Source organism: Ochotona princeps, chromosome Y, assembly GCF_030435755.1.
Source record: "Ochotona princeps isolate mOchPri1 chromosome Y, mOchPri1.hap1, whole genome shotgun sequence".
Taxonomy (NCBI): Eukaryota; Metazoa; Chordata; class Mammalia; order Lagomorpha; family Ochotonidae; genus Ochotona; species Ochotona princeps.
In genome coordinates this window covers 11,663,748-11,687,271 of record NC_080866.1, presented here as the reverse complement: position 1 = coordinate 11,687,271, position 23,524 = coordinate 11,663,748, and the positions used below count along the sequence as shown (strand labels likewise).

At 44.5% G+C, this 23,524-nt stretch overlaps 1 protein-coding gene and 1 long non-coding RNA gene across 2 annotated transcripts; one reads left to right on the top strand and one right to left on the bottom strand.

The window, feature by feature from the left end:
• The first annotated feature begins 15,242 nt into the window (after nt 1-15,242).
• On the top strand, nt 15,243-17,852 carry LOC131478787 (testis-specific Y-encoded protein 1-like). The gene is made up of 6 exons (XM_058659365.1): nt 15,243-15,445; nt 16,418-16,495; nt 16,619-16,730; nt 16,824-16,969; nt 17,057-17,159; nt 17,783-17,852. Exons 1-6 carry the CDS (start codon nt 15,392-15,394, stop codon nt 17,821-17,823), a joined length of 534 nt encoding a protein of 177 aa, XP_058515348.1. The 5' UTR covers nt 15,243-15,391; the 3' UTR covers nt 17,824-17,852.
• A 2,099-nt stretch (nt 17,853-19,951) lies between these two features.
• LOC131478748 (uncharacterized) lies at nt 19,952-20,470 on the bottom strand. Its single transcript, XR_009244609.1, has 3 exons — nt 20,394-20,470; nt 20,111-20,222; nt 19,952-20,028 (listed from the first exon to the last, which is right to left on the bottom strand). It is a non-coding gene; the product is annotated as an uncharacterized LOC131478748 (long non-coding RNA).
• Between the last annotated feature and the right edge of the window lie 3,054 nt (nt 20,471-23,524).

Here is a 23,524-nt window from a genome sequence, read left to right as displayed (position 1 = left end):
AGCATTTCTTAAAGATACAACCTGCAGGCCTGACGTGATAGTGTGGTGGTTAAAGTCCTTGCTTTGAGAATGATGGGATCCCATATGGCTGCTGTTCCTAATCCTGGCGGCCCTGCTTCCCATCCAGCTCCCTGCCTGTGGCCTGCAAAAGCAGATGAGCATGGCCCAAAGCCATGGGACTCTGCATCGGCATGGGAGGCCAGGCAGAAGCTCCTGGCTCCTAGCTTCAGATTGGCTCAACTCCAGCCATTGTGGCCACTTGGGGTGTGACTCATTGGACAGAAGAGCTTCCCCTGTGTCTCTGCTCCTCTAGGTATATTGGCCTTTACAATAAAAATACATAAATCTTTTTTCTTAAAAAAAAGATAGGAATAACCTGTATTCATGTTCAAAATCTAAAGCAAAGTCTGTAATGAGGAATAGTTCTCAAAAGGTTAAAGGCATACATTTAGCACTCACAGCCCAGCACCATATTGAATGTGGCAAAGTTTCTAGGGACTTAACACTAGGATACTGAACCGATAAAAATGTACATTCTTAGTCCTGCCATTAAATATATCCTGGATGTTTTAACCAGAGACATTCTAGAAGATATAGAAATATGGATGATTACACAATGCAAAAGAGGAAGTCAGGAGAGCACTGGAGGCACATGAAACAGTTACCTACACAAACAGGAGACTACTACCAGAGCAAACAGGAAACTTTATGTAATTTATAAGTAGTAAATTATCCCATAAAAGTAAGTAAAGATTTGTCCACACAAGAGAATATACACTAATAACAGACTACTACCAGAGATCACAAAAGTCAGTAAACTTTGTATACACAAATGGCACTATGCCAGAGAAAGAACTTGTGAGCTCCATCCAATTTACAAATGAAAAAGGCCTGCTTTGTATATTTGTTGTATGGATTAAGATGTCTTTGCTCCCAAGAGCAAGCTACAGATTCAGTATGACCTCAGTTGAACTACTCATGGCATGCTTCCACCTTGAAAACTCCCCAGGCCAAAATCGCATGGCATTGAGTACTGCTGAAGGGAGCTCAGAGCATACTTGCGAGACAAAATTACATAGAGAGAAGAGCAGATTCAATGAGGGTAGCCTCAGGGAACTCTCCCAGCAACTGAAGGAAAGAACACCTCTTGGCTCGCCAAGCAGTTTTTATTCTCAGAGAAACATTTGTCCCCATTAGTGCCTACATGTCTTCACGGACAACACGGGATTACCACAGCACAGCAGGATGGAGAGATTCAGCATGAAGTTCCAGGCATACAGACTCTTTCAGTTTGTTCTCTCAGTGATGTCCACTTCCAAACACTCTTGACACTTTCCATCCTGGGCTCTGTCACAGGGCTTGTGTTTGCTAATTGCAGACTTTGTCAAGTGGTATCACTTGGGGAGGCTCCCACGTCACATCCTTCTGCTCCCATCGCAAGCTGCCTGAATCTTTTATTTCTTTCTTCTTGGAAAAGATTTAACTATTTATCCTGGAATGATAGATCAATAGAGAGAAGGAGATAGAAAGACAAAGATCATCCATCCACTGGTTCACTCCCCAAGTGGCTGCAATGGGCAGAGGTGAGCTGATCCCAACACAACAGCCAGGAGCTTTCTTCTGCTCCCCAAACAGTTCAGGGACCCAAGGCTTTGTGCCATCCTCTATAGCTTTCCCAGCCCATGAGCGGGGAACTAATTTGAACTGCAGCAGCCAGGACAGGAGCCGGTGTCCATGGTTTCCAGGTGCAAGCAAGGCAAGGCCTTTAGACATTAGGACACCGTGCACGCTCAAATCGCTTTCTTCTCATGGCCTTTATCAGAAGAAATACATATCACTTCAGCACATATGGAAGACACCACACTGAGAACAAAACCATTCTGGTTCTTACACAGTGAAAATTTAGTGGAGACATAACACCAGACTTCATGATATGTTGACAAGTAGTGGTTATAAAACTCCATGGAATTGGCACAAAGACACACATCAGGATTCACAAAAAAAGAATGGACTACAGAAAAGAACACCAAAAAACATTATGTAGCAGCCAACTAATAGTTACAAACATACTGAAATCAGTCCAGGGAGAAACAAACAAACAAATAAAGAAAATCAGACTTTTGAGCAAAGCATGATGTGTAAATGAGATTGTGAGTGCAAACTAGAAAAGGAGATAATTACCTTAACCCTACAGAGCAGGAATCTAAATCTATGACCTGATACCCCTAATGTGCCAGAGGAAAGCTTCAGGGAAGCCTAGAAAGATGTAAGTGTGACCAAAGGCTTCTCAGAACAGATCCTAGAACAAAACAGGAAATTATAAGGGAATTCTTCTTGCAAGGCAACATGCTTCTGGAGACCCTGCATTGCAGCTCAACCATAAACTCATGAACCATAAAACCAACTTTCTATACAAGAATGGGCATGGAGATCAGATGAGCAGACCAGGATGAGGACACATGAAGCAAATAGGAATTTGGTTGAACAAGAACTCCAAAATATCACATCTCTATGAAATGACAGTTACATGATTCAAAATAGCGAGTGTTAATAAACTCAGTGAGTTACAAGAGAATACAGAGGGGCACATAAATGAGAAAATCACACACAGAGGAAAATGATAAAAGAAAATGACGTTTGAGCTGAATAAGAAGGGCCAAATAGGAGAACAGACAGAGGAGGAAGAGGAAGAAGAAGAAAACAACTGAAAAACGATACCTCAGTAGGGAGTGAGTGACAGATTGTCACGTCAGTGGATTAAAATGTCATCAAGCAAAATGCAAGTATTACTTCTTATTGATGGTAATTGTGAGTGAAAATGGATTAAAATCACCAACCAGAAACCTGAATTCAGCTGAACGGATAAAACCACCACAACCCTCAAAGATACCACCAAAAAACAAGCACACAAAAAGACAGAAACTCAATGTTTGAGATGACAGAAAAATTTTGGATAGGGTAAAGCACAGAGAGAAGATTCCAGAAAGAGTTAGGGGTCAGGAAGTCAACAAGCAGATACCTGGAGAACGCCTGGAAACAGGGAAGAGGTTACGGTGGCAGAACGGTGTTACAGGGAACAGAAAACCCAGCAGCCACCTGTGAGCTGTGATCCGGACTCCAGTGACAACCAGGGATCCAGAGGCAGCCACAGATCAGCCCTTGCAGTAGCCAGGTGGGAGCTTGGGTTCGCACGGGGCGCTCGGGAGGTGAAGACAGGCTGGGACTGGCCAATCCTGCCAAATACTATGGCTCAGCATCGAACGGAAAAGGAGCTGCAGACTCAGCAGGGCAGACTGGCGGTGGATCGGAGCTAACAGCAGAGGGATCAAACACCGGAATGGGTACGTTTCCAGCTAGTCACACCTGGCTGATTCCACAGAGAGGACAGCACCAGCTTCACATCCTGCAGGATCTGGGTCCCAGATGGGAAAGCTAACAGCTCTGGCTCTCTGGCAGTGCTCCAGACCAGTGCTGGTGATAAACCAGTTATCTGGGACAGTTGGTGTTTTATAACCCAGGAATCTGATCAAACAAATAAACAAAAAAATTGACTTCTAGATCTGTAGATAACACATCTTAGAAAACTGCACTAAGGGGGCCCGGCGGCGTGGCCTAGTGGATAAAGTCCTCGCCTTGAACGCCCCGGGATCCCATATGGGCGCTGGTTCTAGTCCCGGCAGCTCCACTTCCCATCCTGCTCCCTGCTTGTACCTGGGAAGGCAGTCGCGGACAGCCCAAAGCTTTGGGACCCTGCACCCGCGTGGGAGACCTGGAGGAGGTTCCAGGTTCCCAGCTTTGCATCGGCACAGCACCGGCCGTTGCGGCTCACTTGGGGAGTGAATCATCGGACGGAAGATCTTCCTCTCTGTCTCTGCTCTCTGTATATCTGACTTTGTAATAAAAGTAAATAAATGTTACAAAAAACTGCACTAAGGAGAAAAATATACCAAACAGGATTGCAATGTCAAAACTTAAAAGAAGAGACAGAGGCACAATGAGTGTTACCGAAGACTCCCTGGAAGAGGAACAAAAGTCTTTAACAACCTCAGAGTTAACTGAGGAAGACATTGAAAAACATGGGGACACAGAATTCTGAAAATTTCTTATATGGCTATTTACTATAAAGCTTATTTAGTATAAGGTTTCTGACCAACAGTGAGAAGCACACAACACAAGAATTCAAAGAATGTAAAGAATCTGTTTGTTACACAGGAAATGAATCAAATAAAAGCTGACGTTTCAGAAGTTACAAATACAGTGGAGCAAATTAAAAGTACTGTGGAGAGTATGAAAAATAGAATGAATGAAGCAGGAGAAAGAATATCAGAATTCAAAGATATTTCCTGTCACCAGGTGGAAATAAGCAAAAAGACGGAAGCAGAACTAGGCCAAGCTAAAAAATATGTATCTATATATATCTGTATATAATATAGATATATATCCAGGAAATAAAAGATACAATCAAAAGGCCCAACATAAGAATTCTGGGAGCTCCAAAAGGTGCAGAAAGAGTAACTAGGATTTAAGGTGCTTTCAACGAAATGATACACAAAACTTTCCTAATCTAGGGCAAGAGTTGGGAAACAACATCCAGGAGGGGCACATGACTCCCAATGGGGTCGACAAAAGCGACCTTCACCAAGGCACATGCTAATCAAGCTCTGCTCAGTTGAACACAAGGAAAAAATCCTTAAATGTGCACGTGAAAAAAAAATCAAGTGAATTATAGAGGAGCCCCAATCAAACTCACAGCTGACATCTCAGAGGAAACGCTGCAGACCAGGAGAGAATGGAGTGAAACATTCCAGGCTCTAAACAGGAAAAGGTTTCAGCTCAGAATAATGTATCCTGCAAAGCTCTCCTTTGTCTTTGAAAATGAAATAAAATTCTTCCACAATATGGAAAACTCCAAGAACCCGTGTCCTCCAAACCAGCCCTACAGCTAATACCCAAGGATGTTCTAGTGAACGAGGAAAGGAATAGCAGCTACCAAAACCAAAGGCAAATGTGGAGAACATCCCACTGAAAAGGCCAACAGAAGACTCAACCAAAGAACAACACATTACTAAGATGACAGAACCAAATTGCCACCTATCCATATTAACATTGAATGTAAATGGTTTACATTCATCAATCAAATGCCAGAGATTAGAGGAATGGGTCAAAAAGCAAAGCCCATCTATCTGCTGCTTACAGGAGACACAGCTCACTAACAAAGATCAGAGGTAACAGAAAGTTGAAGGATGGGAAGAGATATTCCAAGTGAATGGTAAGGAAACACGTGCAGGGGTAGCCTTTCACATTGATGTGAAAAACATTAAAAGAGATGGAGACGGATACCATCTAACGATCAAGGGACCCATTCAACAAGAAGAGATCACCATAATATATATGCACCAAATGCCAAGGCATTTAATAACGTGAAACAAGCATTAAGAGACTTAAACGGAGGAACAGACTCCAATACAATCATAGTGGGTGACCATAATACCCCTATAACATCAGTGGACAGATCACAGAAACAGAAACTCAGCAAAGAAACCACAGAACTCACCCAAACTCTGGAGCAAATGGACTTAGTTGATATCTATCGAACCTTTCATCCTACAGATCAACAATACACTTTTGTTTTATCATATGATGCTCTCAATAGATGCAGAGAAGGCATCTGATAAAATCCAACACGACTTCATGCTGAAAACCCTAAGCAAGATAGGCACAGAAGGAACATTCTATAACACAATCAAAGCAATTTATGAAACTCCCAATGCAAACATCATACTAAATGGAAAAAAAGATTGGAAGCCTTCCCACTAAAATCTGGAATTAAACAGGGATGTCCACTGTCACTACTACCCTTCAATATAGTATTGGAAGTCCTTGCCAGAGATATTAGGCAAGAAAAAAAGAATTAAAGGAATCCAAATTGGAAAAGAGGAAAGGAAATGGTCTCTATTTGCAGACGACATGATTCTCTACATAGGAGACCCAAAAGACTCAGTCAAGAGACTATTAGAACTCATAAGAGACTTTGGCAGAGTAACAGGATAAAAAAAATTAATGAACACAAATTGATGGCACTCGTATACACAAAACATTCCAAGGATGAGAAGGAATTTGAAAGTACAGCCCCCTTTAATAGAGGAGAGGGATCTCAAATACCTAGGAATTAGGTTAACTAAATATGTGGAAGGCCTCTATGAGGAAAACAATAAAACATTAAAAAAGGAAATAGAAGAAGACCTTGAAAAATGGAGAACCGTACCATGTTCCTGGATTAGCAGGATCAACATCATCAAAGTGATCACATTACCAAAAGCAATATACAGATTCAACAAAATCCCAAGCAAAATCTCAACAATATTCTTCTCAGAAATAGAAGAGAAGATACAAAAGTCTCTCAGGAATCACAAAAGACCACGGATAGCGAAAGCTATCCTGAAAAATAGAAATCAAGCTGGAGGAATCACAATTCCAGACCTCAAGACATACTACAAAGCAGTGTGTATCAAAACAGTCTGGTGCTGCTACAGAAACAGAGAAGAAGATCAGTGGAACAGGACAGAAGGCATCCACACATGCGTAGTCAACTAACCTTTGACAAGAAAACTGAAAACAATCCAGGCGAAAATCCTGCTCTCTTCAAAAAATGCCGTTAGGACAACTGGATAGCAGTTTGCAGAATTAAGAAGCAAGACCCACACTTTCCACATTACATGAAAATTAGCTCTAGATGGATTAAGGACCTAAATCCACACCCAGAAACCATCAGACTATTAAAGGAAAACATAGGAAGCACACTCCAAGATATAGAAACAGGGAAAAATTTCTTAGAAAAAAATGCCAAAAGCAAAGACAACCAAAGCCAAAATGAACAAACTAAAAAGCTTCTGCACTGCAAAGGAAACAATCAGCACAACCAAGAAGAAACCAACAGAATGAGACAAGAGTATTTCACACTACACAAGTGATAGATTCACAAAGAGTTTCAAAAACCGAGCGACAGAAAAACAAACAAACAAACAAACAGAAAGAAAACGTATAGCAAAATGGGCAAAGGAAATGAGCAGACAATTTTCCAAAGGCCAGATTCACAGGGCTAATAGACCTATGAAAAGATGCTCAGGCTCCCTAGCAATCAGAGAGATACAAATGAAAAACACGCTGAGGGACCAAGTAACTCCAGTGAGACTTGCTTACATTCAGAACTCAAGGAACAACACCTGCTGGTGTGGAAGTGGGGAGAAAGGCACCCTGCTTCACTGCTGGTGGGAGTGTAGGCTAATACAACCATTCTAGAAACCCGGATATAGAGTGCTTGGAGAACTGCAAATAAATCTGCCATATGACCCAGCTATGCTGCTGCTAGGAATAGACGCAATCGAAATGAAATCTGCACATGAGATGGGGATGTGTAATCCTATATTTGCAGCAGCACAATCCACAAGAGCATAGAAAAAAAACATGGAGGAGGAAGAGGCCAGACCCCTCCCAACACTGGGTGATATGGGGGATTTTAAAAGATTGGCACACCAAGCACAACTGTCCCTGATCTCATGGTGTATTTGATAAAATACCTGAATGATTGATATTCTGGAACACGATAATCCATGGGAAAGGCTATGCTCTTGCCCCTAGGATTTCCTGATGGATCCTCAAAACTCTGGGTTTCCCTGTGGTTCATCTGGCCTCAGAAGTGCAGCAGCTCCTTTGAATACAATGCTGCCCCTAGAGAAGATGGAACCCCAGTGGAACTGCCTCTAAGAACTGAGCAACTAAATTTGTTTAATACTCCTCTTGTTCCACTACAGGTCAGGAGCACAGAGAAATTCTCCACCTTCTTAGAATGTTTGAGGAAGACTGTAAGTGTAACTTATTATTTATAGATAACAAATTCTTAAGAGCCTTAGACATTAGAAAAACCATAGGCATTTGTGGTGGGATCCAAGAACAAACCTGGCACCCTCTTAGAAGGAACTTGCCTGCACAGAGCAGGAGCGGATCTCAGGGTGGAACAGGAGGATAAGAGGAGGTCTGTATCCTAGTCCCGGAGACTCCCGGAGGCCTCCCAAGTGCTTTTGCCACAGAAGCAATGGATACTCCATCGAGGATTGTCAGTATGGACACCGAGAACCGCATCCCAGCTGCTTAGGAGATCACAAGGAATATGAATGCCCTTGCAGGCTGAGAACTCTGAGGTCAGTCATTTCCTATGGGATTTCCCACACGGGATGGTAGCAGCCCCAAACACTCTCATATGGTCTGGTGACATTGGAACTACAGCCAGGAGAACCAGGTGGCACCCAGAGAGAGGAAAGATTGTAAATTTCCTTCTGCATTAGCAGAGGGGCTTTCTCAGGTCCTTATCCAGTTCCAGCCTTGGCTACCAGCCCTCTCTTACACCGACCATCAGGGTTGCTTGTGAGCCCCCAAATTAGTTCAGATAGACAGAGACTAGCAAAGGTCAGCTAGCTGATAATCACTCAGCTTGTACCTTACTGGCCAGGCTTCCCATTTGGCTGTTCAGATAGACAGAGAGAGACACTGATATAGAAAGTCTGGAACAGCCAAGGAAAAGGCCAACTAACCTATAATTGCTCAGCCTGTACTTACTGGTCAGGCTCCCTATTTGCTCCTCCTCGATTTTACCAGGCAGGATGTAGAGTTAAATTCTTCCTCACTCACTGGGTTGTTTGGGATTTCCCTGCTCTCCTGCCTAAAACTTTCCTATCCTTCAATTGTTAAAATGCAAAGTTCTGTAAAACCATGCTTAATCACTATATGCTGCAAAGTTAAAATTGTGGTTTAATTGTCTCATGAAAAGAATTTATCAATTTATGACTGTTAATGCTAAACAAGATGTAACTGCACAGAAACGTTCATGTTAAGTTTGTACTCAGTTGTTATATATATGATGGGTGTTAACGTTGATCCTTTCAGTGTTCCTGTGCCACTCCGATTTTGGTTAAACTCAAAAACGTGTTAGCTTAGGAGAAAAAAAAAAAAAGGCTATAGCAGCCGGTTGTGTTGATACTAAAATTGAGATGCCAAGGAAGTAGTTAGAGGATGTGGTTAAGAACCTGCATTTTCTAACATATTGGTCACTCAATACCATGTTATTTAACTTCATGATGTTGTTAATTGCGATGCTTCTTCTTGTTGTTGAAGTTGTGTAGTAGTGACATCTCACTGGAGGGGATGATATTCTGCCAGCTCTACTTTCAGACCAAGGATTGTCTCCCACTGAAACTACTGAATTTATCTGGACAATAAGAAGCTGGACTCTCCGCATGGTCCATGCCCACAATGAAGGAAACATGACAGGCTATGAAATATACTACTGTAACACTATGGAGGAATTCCATATGGGGGAGTATTTGGGGAGGGGGCAGGAGAAATCCCAGAGCCTATGAAGCTATGTGATAAAAATATATAAAAAATCATCCAGCATAATAAATAAAAATAAATTGCCATTTTTACATGAAAAGAAACTACAAAAATAGCTAAAAATAGTATTATATATGGAGAAAAAACCCTTGCAGTAGAAACTAGGTATAGAAATCAAATATAGATACATCCAATAAAATATGCAGAGCTGCAAAGCAAAATGTTAGCAACAGAGTAACAGTGGATGACTTTCATAACCTGTTCCTATCAAGTCAGATAATTAAGAAAGAATATCAGTTAAGATACTGGCATAGAGTCAGCAAACAGAACTCTGCCACATTCTTTTATGAGAGTAGTAATACTTTAACCCAAAACTTAACAGAGTGACTTAAACAGAAAAGAAAACACCTATCGCCCATATCTCTACTAAGCATGCAAAAAAAAGAAAAAAAGAAAACAAAAGACTGTGAGGCAGATACTAGAGAATCAAACCAAAACCTTAATAATCATAAATGACAGGCAATACAAATTCATCTAACAAATACAGATACATATCACCTTATGTATATCAATGAATGTAACAATAGTATCTATAGGATGAAGAAAAAAAAAATGGATGGCTACCTGAACATAGACACATCATTAGGACTCAAAATCCATCATCATAAACAAATAAACAAAACTTTACTAATTAGGTGTAGAGGAACTGTTCTCAAAATTGCGAAGGACATATATCTAATCAACAGTCTTATCAGACTACATTGTCAGACGCTGAAATTCCTCTTAGATCTAAAACAAGCCAAGGATAACTACTTCTGCCACACTTACAGGGAGGAGAAAGAAAGAAGTAGCTGGCACAATAGAGCAAGAGAGGCAGTCTAGTTATTCATGTGTGCAGAGGACATGTTGCTGTTAATGGGAAAACCTAAAGAGGCAAATTTCAGCACTGCCCTCATGTCTGCCCACCATAGGGACTTTTGCCACTGCCACGTGTTGCTTGGTCACATGATCCCATTCTCAGCCCACTATCATCACAGCAATATTAGCCAGCTCCTGTTTCCCACCCACATCCCAGAGGCACCTCTCACAGTTCTACTAACATCCAACACTTACTAGCCAGAAAGTGAAAAAGATAAAATGGGTGGGGGGCAGCTGTAATAGGTCCACATTTGAAAGGCCTAAAATTATTTTTAGCTGGTTCACAATAAGCTGCTTAATTGCTGCTGTCTGAGAGTGGGGACAAAGATTTTGAAATACCTATGTCACACATGAAGATACAGGAAAAGGGCTCATCATGCTACTTAGAGGCTGAAGTCCTCACCTTGCACACACAGAGACTTCTATGGGCACAGGAAAGTCTGCTGCCCATCCAGCTCACTGTTAGTGGCTTTGGAAAGCAGATAAGGACTGCCAATACCATTGGGATGCTGAGACTACATGGGAGATACAAAAGAAGCTCCAGGCTACTGCCTTAGGACCCAAGCAGCTCCAGCCTTTGCGGTCACTTCAGGAATGAGTCAGTAGACAGAAGATCTTCTTCTCTCTTCTCCTCCTCCTCTCCATACATCTGACTTTTCAATAAAAACAGATAAATCTTTAAAAAATATTATGGGAAAATTGCAAATGCCATTTGATGTTCACTGTGTTACAGAGCAATCCTGATGGAGAAGAAAAACATTAGATAACCTGCTCAATGAAATCCTGGAAATTTCACCAGGTATTAAATGATCCTAAAATGAGCCACGTGGATCCAGAGGCTCAAATCATTACAACACTCAAAATCAAAAAAAAAAAAAAAATTGCGTTCAAAGCATACAGCAGTAAAATTCACAAACTCTTAAGACAAGCAGATGACGAAAGGCAGTAGGAGGGAAATGCTGTGTCCATATAAAGTAAAAAAAAAAAAAAAAAAAGAAACCTAGATTGACAGCAATACTGTCAGAAGAATGCTATCAGGCCAGCATGCAGTGTGAATGTATACAGTGTATAAGAATCTTAGAAGAAAAAGATATCAAAAATGTTATGTCCATTGCAATTTTTCCTTTAGTTGTGAAGGGGAAAATAAGTATCCACATAAACACAAGCTTGAGAATTCACTACAACAAATCTTGAATGTGAATGCGTTAATTGGACTAACCGGAGGATTAAATTCAGGTGAGTGTTAAAAAACTGCATAACCCTACAAGATCACAACAGAAAAGTCTTCACAAAGCAACACAGAGACTGAAAAGCTACAAAAGAACTAAACACGATGTCCTATAATGACGGGGAAAGCAGCTTTGTTTAAAACTCAGCGATGGAGAATCAGTATATACACATACCTAAGATGATATCCTGAAGCACACAGCAGCATGTTATAAATAAAAAGGCAGAGACAGATCCCAGGAGAGTAACAATGGGTGACTTTCACACCCTGCTCCTACTGAGGGACAAATAAGTAAGAGAGAACATCAGTAAAGGTAGATGGGTAACTAGTCAGCAGAACAGAACTCTGCCAGACTTCTTTTATGATGCAGCCTAACTTAGATTTCGATACAAGAAACTCTACTCAAAATATAAAGGATACATATCAAAACCAGTTGCCATTCTTATCGCAAGTGGAAAGCTCGGCCTCCTCTCAGATATGAAACAAGCCAAGGATGCCAACATTTGCCACCCTGACAGGGAGGAGAAGAAAACAAATCCATGGCATAATAAAGGAAAAGAGGAAGTCAAATTAGTCATGTGTGCAGATGACCTGATATTTCCCATGGAACAACCCAGAGGCAAATTTCATCACTGCCCTCACGTCTGCAAACCACGGGAACCATTACCACTGCCCCGTGTTCCTCTGGCCCTTATCCCATTCTCAGGCATCACAACTGGTCCGTTTTTCCTTCCCACATACACTTCAGCAGGCAGCTCTCTAGAGCAGTTCTAGTAACACCCAACACTTGTTAGCCAGGAAGGAAACACAAACCAACCCACTACCTTCCCTGGCCTACATTTGAAAGGCCTAATGTTATTGAACACATTTCTTGCATGCTGCTTAACTACTGCTTTCTCTTAAGGGTGGGAGCCATATATTATAGCCATACTGAAGCCATGTTTGTGTATAGATCTAGGTCAGTGGAAAGTACCAGCTAGCAAAGTGCAAGAGAAACCAAGTTTTAAGACACCCTGCGGTTTACAAGTCATCTAGCAAACTACACTGCTCTGACCACCCTTGGTGCTCATGACAGGGTGGTGGCTCATGCCGTACCTGCCAGCATCCTCTTGAGAACATAAGGGGGTTTGGGAAAAGCTACCCAGAAAGAGTTGTGAAACCATGCCCACCTCTTGAGAGCATAAGGAGCTCTTAGAGATAACTATCCAGAAAGAGCTGTGAAATCATGTCCCAGACCCTGCTTCCTCCTTCCCCTCACCCATAGATCCTGTTTTGCAGATTTTAAAGCCTTGTGTGTGAAAATCAAAATCAGTCAGCCTGATCAGAGAACCTGTCTTGCTGTCCATTCTTCATGTCTCTTGCCCCCCATTCTCTCCGAGGTTGGTTGCGACCCTGTTGACTGTCCTGCTGGACGGGACATCTCAAAGAGCTGGTATGCATCTAAGTCCTAAAGAACACAGGGCATAGTCTGCAACTCATCAAGAGCTTCTCCCAAACCGCATGCTCACTACTCACGTGGACACGTGATTGTTGTTTTAAGGATTTATTTCTTTTTACTGGAAAGGCAGATTTAAAGAAACAAGGGGAGACAGAGAAAGATCTCCCATCTGCCAATTCACTGCCCAAGAGGTCACAATGGCTGCAGCTGAGCTGACTGAATGTCACTAGCCTGGAACCTCTTCTAACTCTTCCACATGGGTGCAGGATCCCTAGGCTTTGGTCTATCCTGGGCTTCTTAACCATACTACAAACAGGAGCTAGATGTGAAATGGAACAGACACAATGCAAACTGGTGGCCAGATGGGCTCCTCGTGGATGCGAGGTGAGGTTTTAGGCTAGGGCACTGGCCCCTGGACATGTGTTCTGTGACCCCGCTCTGTCAACACCTGACATTTGAAACCCTGGGTTGCTTTCCAAACAATAGCAGGAGTGAGAAACTGCATACAAGAACCAAAATATGGCTGCTATTTTGGCCCACTCACTGACATCCCCTATGAGTCCGCCTGGAGACACGCCTGCTCCAATACCACCACCCTCTCTCTAATGCTGTAGGAAACTGTCTCCACAGGGTCCAGTACCTTGGAGCCTGCCTTTCAGTTGAGAGCCCCAGGTCGAACTCTAGAATCCCACATTCTGCCAGCATGTACCTGTTACACACGTGGTGTGTAACTGACCAGGCACAAACAAAACATGTTGAGATGTCTTTGTCTCACTCAGATTCATGCATGAGTATTCCTTGATGTGTGTGCACTTGTATACACTGTTCACCCTTGATCTCTGTGGCCCTGCTTCCACATACCTAACCTGCACACTCAAGAGAGATAAACTAGAATTATGTGGAGGAACACTGATTTCGCCATATATGACATACCCCAGAAGTCGGCGAAAAGGATTTTTACTTTCCCCGTTCCTCACACTACACCCGAGCCTCCCAGCCACACAACAGACTATGGACCCTGGACTTATGCCGACCTTTAACTCCCTATACACCCAGGTTGCCACGTGACAGTGGCACAGGCAAGTGAGCAAGCTAATGCAAGTTCTTTCAACATCACGGCACCACAGGCTGTGACTGAAAGCCTCGAGCTTCCCAACAGTGCTAACATTTAGTTACCTGCAACATAAGGACCAGGGCGGGAATGTGGCAAAAATGCCACATTGCCAAAGAGCTTGTCTACACCACAGGCCCAGTAAGCCCGAATAGAATTCCTAAGGACAGGGGATCTAGCAACCAACGGTATGGAAGGGCAGGGGACCCACCAAAGCCACACAGGACACATCATCAGAGCAATCATACGTTAGGCCCCTCTGGGTGCCTGTCCTTCCACATGCTTTTCTTCTGGCTGACCCACAACGGCTACCTCAGCACGCCTGCACCAGAAACATCGCCCACAAGCAGGGCTGAACCTAGGCAGCCCCGTGAAGGGCAGGAGGGCTGCTGTCTGCCCCTTTCACCCGCAGCCTGCATCCCTGGTAAAAGGCCAAGCTGGGCACACCCCGGAAAGGCTCCCTCCCTGAGCACGGGGAGCCCGGGCGCGGCTCAGGTGGACACACTTGCTTTCCTGCTCACACACCGGACTTCCCCGGAGAGCTCAGCACGCTGGGCGTGGGTCGGGGATCAACTTCACCCACTGCGTCGCCCCACCCCGCGTCAGCGCCGAGATCTCTTTGCATGCGCCTGGTGTTAGCACATCGCCACTTCCGGGAGACAGTGAGGGCCCTCGGCTGACCCAGGCGGTGTTCAGGCAGGGAGAAGTCGGGACCTTGTCCACAGGCTTGGTTCGGGATGGCAGCGGCTGCGCACCCGGGCCCGGGGTCCACTGACGTGGAGTATGGCGGTGGTGGGGGGCGGGAAGGAAGGGCCTAGAGGGGCTTTAGGACATAGGCCCTACAAGGATCCTCCTCGAGGGAAAGGCCCCAGGACCTGCGCAGTGACCACTGCCGTCAGGTGACAGGCGGCTTGTGTCCACTGCTGTGACAAGGTGCTCCGTGTCCGTTCTGAGGAGGCCCCCCAGGAAAGTGAGGCCCGTGGGTGAGGGAGACAGCCCGGCCCCGCTGGGCGACAGCAGCAGCAACATGGCTGCTGTATACTTTGAAGTGGTGGGGTAGTGGCTGAGCAGGAGGTGGGAGGAGCGTGCTGGAGGGAGGTGAGCAGTCGAGGAGAGGGAGGAGCAGGAGCTCCTAGCAGTCTGTGTTGCACACCAGGAAAGGCGGCATGAGAACCAGCTGGCCCCACCGGCGCTTGGGTCAGGGACACCCCAGTTACAAGTGCGCCCTGGGAGACATCCATCGACCAGGGCCCGTGAGAGGCTGAAGCAGAGGCTGCTGCAGAAGCTGAGGCAAAAACGCAAGGTCCTGATGGAACGCAGAAGGATGATCATCCAGAACATCCCTGACTTCTGGTCTAAAGTTGTATCCTTTTATCTGCCGGGTCACAGTCGAGAGTGTAGCTGTTTACCGAGTTAGCATTGTGGAAATGCACCACTGTGAGAAAGTGTCTGTTGTGAGGAAAATGAATTTCATCGACAGGGCATTAAAACACACTCCAGAGAGGACTGCAGGGCATGTTGACTGAATTACCACCTACACTGTAATGCATAAGTCCACCGATTGTCAAGCTATTCTTCCAACTTAGAAGGAAGGTTCTTTGAAGCACAGTCTTCCCTGTGTTGGAGGCTTTAGGGTAACAGTTTGATTCTCCAGCCCAGTCATTGAGAACTGGTTGGAAGACTACAGCCAACAGATATGATGCCTGAGGTAGCTGTCAGAGGAAACACCAGCTCTGTATGGATCCTGTCAGAGAACTGAGGCTCTTGTCTTTGCCATTTCTGCCAGGTTGCCAGTAAGAAGCTGTGGCACACAGAGGTATGAAGTGTGTGGTGGCAGTTCATGCTTAGCTCACAAAGATCAGGGCTCTCACACTGCTGAGGACAGAGGCCCTCCCTCAGTCCACCATGTAAAGATTAACATGCAGCAGGAACTGTTATTTGAGGATGCATTGAGACAGCACATTGTGATCCAGTAATATTAATAACCCAGCTGTGCATTGTGTAGGTCTGAATTCTGGTCCCACATGATGGGAACCAAGTTCAATATTTATGATTGTGTTGTATGGTAAAACAGGTCTGAGGATGTGATGCTTGCTATTCATTTATTTCTTCTGAGTTGTGAAAAAGAAATGTTGGGACAAGTCTTGGAAGACCTAAGATCTACGTAACAATATGTTAAGGAGCACCCAACAAAAATGGCTTCTCATTTGCAGTGCCTGTTCTTTCCATATTTCCCTTGCTTTTGGCTCTCTTGTACACACACACACACACACACACACAGAAACACACACACAAACACACACAGTTTTTCTTCTGAAAGTTCCTTGATAGGTAGTTTGTGAACCATTCCCAGATATCACCCATCATCTGTGATAAGGATGAAGACATTCTTAGCTGCATGACCAACCTAGAGGTGAGTTCCTTGAGCCTCAGACTAGTCCTATGCAAAAGGCACTGTGAGTAGCAGAAGTAGTTTTGAACAGTTGAAAGTGGACTCATTAGTGAAAACTCAGCATGCTCCATCTTATCCTGACAGGTGGCCAAACTCAAGCATCCCAGGAAGCGCTTCAAGATCAGGTTGTTCTTCCGCAGCAATCCCTACTTCTCTAACACAGTGATTGTTAAGGAATATCGAGCTAACCTCAATGGTGAGATGTTTCTCAGAGACTAGATACTGGACATGGGTGACGGGTAACTGGAGATGTGATCCTGCCCTGTCCTGCATTCTTCTCTTCCCATAGGGTATAGAGCATATCGTTCCTCTCCAGTTAAGTGGCTTCAGGATTATATGGGTGAAGCTCCAAGGCGGATGGAGTATAACAACAGTGTCAGTATTTTCAACTGGTTTGTGGACCACAACTTCGTAGACTCTAGCAGGATTGCTGAGGTGGGTGCTCACTGGGAAAGTTCTAAGTGCATGTTGTAAGTTCCAGGGCAACTTAACAGTGAGCTGATTTCTCCTTTTTCCTAACAGATAATCTACAAGGATATTTGGCTCAAACCCCTGCCATATTACCTTGGGACTCAGGTATCTGAAGATGGAATGGAGAAAGGTGATGAGCAGCCTGTCACCTTGGGTAAGAGCTTGTGTGTAGGGACATGGTCCCTTATTTCCCAAACGGTGTACCTGAGGCTTAGTGGAGACAAAAGGGATTCACAAAACTCAGGTCAGCCTTGGTATCAGAGTGAAGCAGATTTGGGGAGAAGTATGATGCAAAATTGTTCATGATTGTGTGTGTGCACACACGTAGGCATGCTTCGTGGCCACCCACTCAGACACAAAACAAGCTTGAAGCATCACTTCACTTTAACAGACATCTCCCTGGCCATCCATGTCAAGTCCATCTTCGGCTCCATGCCAGCATGTTATATTTTTGTTTCACGTTAAGTTTCTTTGATCACTGATTCCAGAAATATCCATGAATATTTAGGTTATGTCTTAGCCCTTAGACCCATTAGGAGTTTAGGTCTTAATGATACATGTCGTTTTAGTTTAGTTTTCTTGGGCCATGTATTCTTTCAGTGAATACTCGCAATTGCTCTGGAATAAGGGAAAACAGATTTTAATCTCTTGTGAGAGCACTAATGAAGGGTCACACGTGAGGTTGGGGTAGCTTTCTAATGCAGATCCTTTCCATTTTGATACGCATTTAGTGTTGTTCTGAGATTATATGTGTCCATATGAATTTGTGTGTTTCAGAGAGCTTTTCATTTAGAATTGAATCTGTTGGAGATGTGTAAAAACCCTCAAAGCTCTGGTATGGAATATACAACCATGTCTGGCTCAACACTGAAGGAAGATACAGACCTCAAGTGCAAGATGGGAATAGTGGTGTTAACCCAACCTAATACAATAAATTCTGTGACGTGCATGTTGTGTGTGTTTTAGTGATTCTGTGCCAGATTGGGAAAAGTAATGTAGATCAAGTCCACACAAGATTTCCTATTCCAAGCCTGGGATTTGCTATTCTGTACAGTTTTTGAACTAAGACCATTGTAGAGATGGGTTAACCCTGCCCTCAAATAGCAGTTCCAGAAATAAGTATTTCTAAACCCCTTTTGTATTGGAAGGAGAGAGAAAAGAGGAAGCAAGGATGTTTGAGTTCTTCTGTGTAGAGTCCAGCTCCTACAACATAAGCCTTGTGATAAAATGCTCCAAATAAGGGGTTAGTGATGCTCCTCCTCACATTTGGGCACTGTACTGGTAACCATATGCAAGAGTCAGGTCTGAACTGATACAAATATACAGGAATCAGGAACTTCTTAGAGAAGTTTCCCGCATGGGGGCTTGGGCCCAAGCACTCAGGCTTTGCTCTGCTTGCCTTCCTAGCCCCAAATCAGAGAGCTCCTTTGGAAATGGAGCAGCCAGGACTAGACCCCTGCTCATATGGGATGCCAGCACTACAGTCAAAGGATTCTCCTGTTCTTTGCTGCACCCGTCCCAGATGTCATTATTTCAAATGACTGTGAAATATTCCATAGTGGATAAGAGCCCCATTACTTTCATACTGTCAACTCTTGAGGGACTTCTGGGATCTCTGTCTTAGCTCATATGAATTGATTTGCTAATTCCATGGGGTTACAAATAAGCCTTTCATGCCCTGATTTCATTTGGTATAGGTAATGACCATGAGTGGAATGGTTGGATTATTCACTGTTGGTGGGATTGCAAACTAGCCCACAGTTCGGGAGAAGAGTACAAAGTGTGCTGATATCCTAATATAGGCAATGATGTCTTCAATACCAGCATAAATAAAAATCCTTGGGGGGTTATTTATTTTTTGTTTGAAATCTTAATTGCACTACTGTTTTTTTCAGTGCCTGGCAAGATTTCTGTGCCTGATTGATTCAAAAAACCTCTTAATGACAGTAGAAATTCTCATATACATTTTTTTCATGATTTGAAATACATGAAATATTAAACACCGTCTTACAAGAGTGCAAATCTAAATTTTAAGAGGCCAAAATGTAAACCTATTAAAAACTTTACTTGGGAAATGTAAACTTATTAAAAATGTTACAAGAGAATTGAAAAATGCTAGCACGCCTGGAAGTAATTTCAATCATGCATAGCATACATCATTGTATAAGAATTAAGTATAATACTTACATCAAGTACTGGTTTGTTCAGAGACGAAGGAGATGAATTAGTGGTAACATATGAGGAAATGATAGGGGAAGAGACAAAATTTCCCAAAAATTTATATGAATGCAATATTTATAAGAATATAGGTTGATTGAGATGGGTTCTTATCAATATTGAAAAACATTGTTTTGCACGAATAAACAAACTGAAGGATAATGTTGTTATTTAAGGGTACAAAGTGCCACCAAGAATGTAAAATTGTGAGATACATGATAAAGCCCTCTGTAGAGAAAAGGTGGCTAATTAAGGGAAAAGTCTCAAGTACTAGTTACCTGGGAGGAAAAGTGACATGTCCCCAACACATTCCCACAAGGCACCCTGTGGGAACAGTGTTAAGAGCACATTCAGGAATCCTGCCCTCCTGGGAGGCATGGCATATTTTTCCTACTGCGTGCTTTACTGGGTCCTGCTGCAGATGGCTGTAGAGGTCACTGGAAGCACAAATGCCCTGCTGCGGGCAAGGCACCACACCAGATGGACACATGACCCAGCAAGGCAAGCTTCCTGTCACATTCAACCCAGACAACTCCCTGGGTTGGTGCCTCTGTGACTTTCCTTGGGATTTGAGGGTTGCAGAGAATTTGCTAGCCTCCTGCCTGACGCTTGCAAAGACTCTGGAGTCGAGTGAGCTGATGCACATGAGGGGTGCTCTCATCCAGGCAACACTGTTGGTGCCTGAGAAGGCATGGTCCCTCAGCCAATCCAAGAAGCTGAGTGGGCAGGGCCCGGGCTGTAGGCGGGTGGCTCACCGTCACAGTCACAGAACCACTGGATTGCGCTGGAACGTACAGCCCTGTATCCTGCGGGAATGGGATCTCTACAAGCACCCATGGCTGGGCAGGAAACCCACCGAATCGCTTGCACCATCTAGGCCTTGCCTACCACGCACGCTGCGACAGTAATCCTTGCAGATCTCATCATTGCGGAAGTAGGGGTTCTGCCAGAAGCAAAAGCGTATTCTGCAGTGTCCCTGGCCACAGCTCAGCTCCTTGACCTGCCAAGGGGAGCACGGTGAGCCCACTGTGCCCAGAGGCACATGCCGCCCCTCTCTCCACACCCCCGGTCACATTCTCATGCTTCCTCCCAGCAAATGTCCAGCCCCGTGATCCACTCTCGCCAACACCCAACCCTTGCACCAGCAGCACACACACACCCGGATCCCCACCTCCAAGCCAACCACGTAGCTCAGCACATCTTCATCCTGCTTGTTGATGAGATTCCTCAGCTCAGGTGGTGTGTAATCCACTTGGGGTCAAGGAGACACCTGAGGCACTACTGAACATGGAGCCTGCAGCAGGCGTCACACTGCTTTCCCTTCCACAGCCCCGTGTGCTGCCCAACAGCCTGGACCTCAGCTCACCAGGCCTCTGCTGCCCGCCCTCCCCTCCCACAAGGTACAGCACCAGCAGCCATGCTCAGAATTACAGGGGTTGCACATTCTACTCCCGACAACCCTGATGCTCTGCTCTGGGCCGCAGCCTGAACCTGCGCTTGCCAGGAGCTGCTTTTTCGGTGCCACCTCGGCAGTCCGGCAGCAGTGTGCTTCTGGCTACACCACACCACGGGAGACCCAGCAGAACACTGCCACGTTCCCTTCTCCAGGTCTGGCTAACCACAGGCCTGCACACAGTTTGTGGGCAGGGTCCTGCAGGTCTGCCTCAGCACTCCAGGACCTACTCATGCTCACAGGGTGCTGCCTGAGCCGAGCGGAGCTCGGGCTAGCCGAGAGCACCTGTGGTGCAAGCTGCTCAACCCCACACCATGCACAGCCCAACACCCATGCAATTCGGACTGCTGGCTGGGTTGCTCTGGGTGGTTAAGTGCCTGGCTTCTGGCTCCCTGCCACAGTGGAAGTGACTCATCCAGTCAGGGCCTTGGCCAGAGCTAAGACTATGGAGGACTCTGCTGCCCTCCTGCCACCTCTCACACTTTCCAATACTCCCATCTTTCTCTCTCTCTGTCTCTTTCTCTCTTTCTCTCTCTCTCTGTCTGTCTCTCTCTCTCTCTCTGTCACACACACACACACACACACACACACACACTCTGTCAGCCTCTCTCTCCATGTCACACACAACCCACCACCTCTGCTCTCCTCTGCCAGCAGGGCCAGCATTACACAGCCCCCTGTCCCCAACCCCAAACCCCAAACTCCCATGCTGTTGTCATCTTACGAGATGATTTGAAACAGACAAGCACAGAGAAAGTTCTAAATATATAGCACTATTCAGCCATGATGACATAATAAACCTAAATAGAGAAATAACTGAGGTACTTACATATGAAGGAATTATGACCGTTGCCACATAATGCAGCTCAGATTAGATGGCTTCAATGTGAACTTTTACCATAAATTCCAAGACGAATCAGTAGCAAGTCTTCTTTAGCCATTCCAAAGAATTTTAAAGCACAAATCCTCTCACACTTCTAAGAATGTTGTGCTTAATCACAAAGTGCATTGATTTGCTTAATCACAAAACACAGTGATACTAGAGAGAGACCTATTCCTGATTAACTGATTGCAAAAATCCTCAGGAAAACACTACTCATCAAATCCCACAGCTCACCATAAGCATCATTATGCTGTGTTTCTTTGATATTGAAAAGCAATAAATGTGACACATGCTATAGCCTATCAAAAAAGGAAAACAATGATAATCTCAGTACACAGAAAAAGCATTTCTTTTTTTAAAAGATTTATTTATTTTTTATTGCAAAGTCAGATATACAGAGAGGAGGAGAGACAGGAAGATCTTCTGTTCGATGATTCACTCCCCAAGTGAGCGCAACGGCCGGTGCTGTGCACATCCGAAGCCAGGAACCTGGAACCTCTTCCAGGTCTCCCACGTGGGTGCAGGGTCCCAAAGCTTTGGGCCGTCCTCGACTGCCTTCCCAGGCCACAAGCTGGGAGCTGGCTGGGAAGTGGAGCTGCTGGGATTAGAACCGGCACCCATATGGGATCCCGGGGCGTTCAAGGTGAGGATTTTAGCCGCTAGGCCACACTGCCAGGCCCAGAAAAAGCATTTCTTAAAGATACAACCTGCAGTCCTGACGTGATAGTGTGGTGGTTAAAGTCCTTGCTTTGAGAATGATGGGATCCCATATGGCTGCTGTTCCTAATCCTGGCGGCCCTGCTTCCCATCCAGCTCCCTGCCTGTGGCCTGCAAAAGCAGATGAGCATGGCCCAAAGCCATGGGACTCTGCATCGGCATGGGAGGCCAGGCAGAAGCTCCTGGCTCCTAGCTTCAGATTGGCTCAACTCCAGCCATTGTGGCCACTTGGGGTGTGACTCATTGGACAGAAGAGCTTCCCCTGTGTCTCTGCTCCTCTAGGTATTTTGGCCTTTACAATAAAAATACATAAATCTTTTTTCTTAAAAAAAAGATAGGAATAACCTGTATTCATGTTCAAAATCTAAAGCAAAGTCTGTAATGAGGAATATTTCTCAAAATGTTAAAGGCATACATTTAGCACTCACAGCCCAGCACCATACTGAATGTGGCAAAGTTTCTAGGGACTTAACACTAGGATACTGAACCGATGAAAATGTACATTCTTAGTCCTGCCATTAAATATATCCTGGATGTTTTAACCAGAGACATTCTAGAAGATATAGAAATATGGATGATTACACAATGCAAAAGAGGAAGTCAGGAGAGCACTGGAGGCACATAAAACAGTTACCTACACAAACAGGAGACTACTACCAGAGCAAACAGGAAACTTTATGTAATTTATAAGTAGTAAATTATCCCATAAAAGTAAGTAAAGATTTGTCCACACAAGAGAATATACACTAATAACAGACTACTACCAGAGATCACAAAAGTCAGTAAACTTTGTATACACAAATGGCACCATGCCAGAGAAAGAACTTGTGAGCTCCATCCAATTTACAAATGAAAAAGGCCTGCTTTGTATATTTGTTGTATGGATTAAGATGTCTTTGCTCCCAAGAGCAAGCTACAGATTCAGTATGACCTCAGTTGAACGACTCATGGCATGCTTCCACCTTGAAAACTCCCCAGGCCAAAATCGCATGGCATTGAGTACTGCTGAAGGGAGCTCAGAGCATACTTGCGAGACAAAATTACATAGAGAGAAGAGCAGATTCAATGAGGGTAGCCTCAGGGAACTCTCCCAGCAACTGAAGGAAAGAACACCTCTTGGCTCGCCAAGCAGTTTTTATTCTCAGAGAAACATTTGTCCCCATTAGTGCCTACATGTCTTCACGGACAACACGGGATTACCACAGCACAGCAGGATGGAGAGATTCAGCATGAAGTCCAGGCATACAGA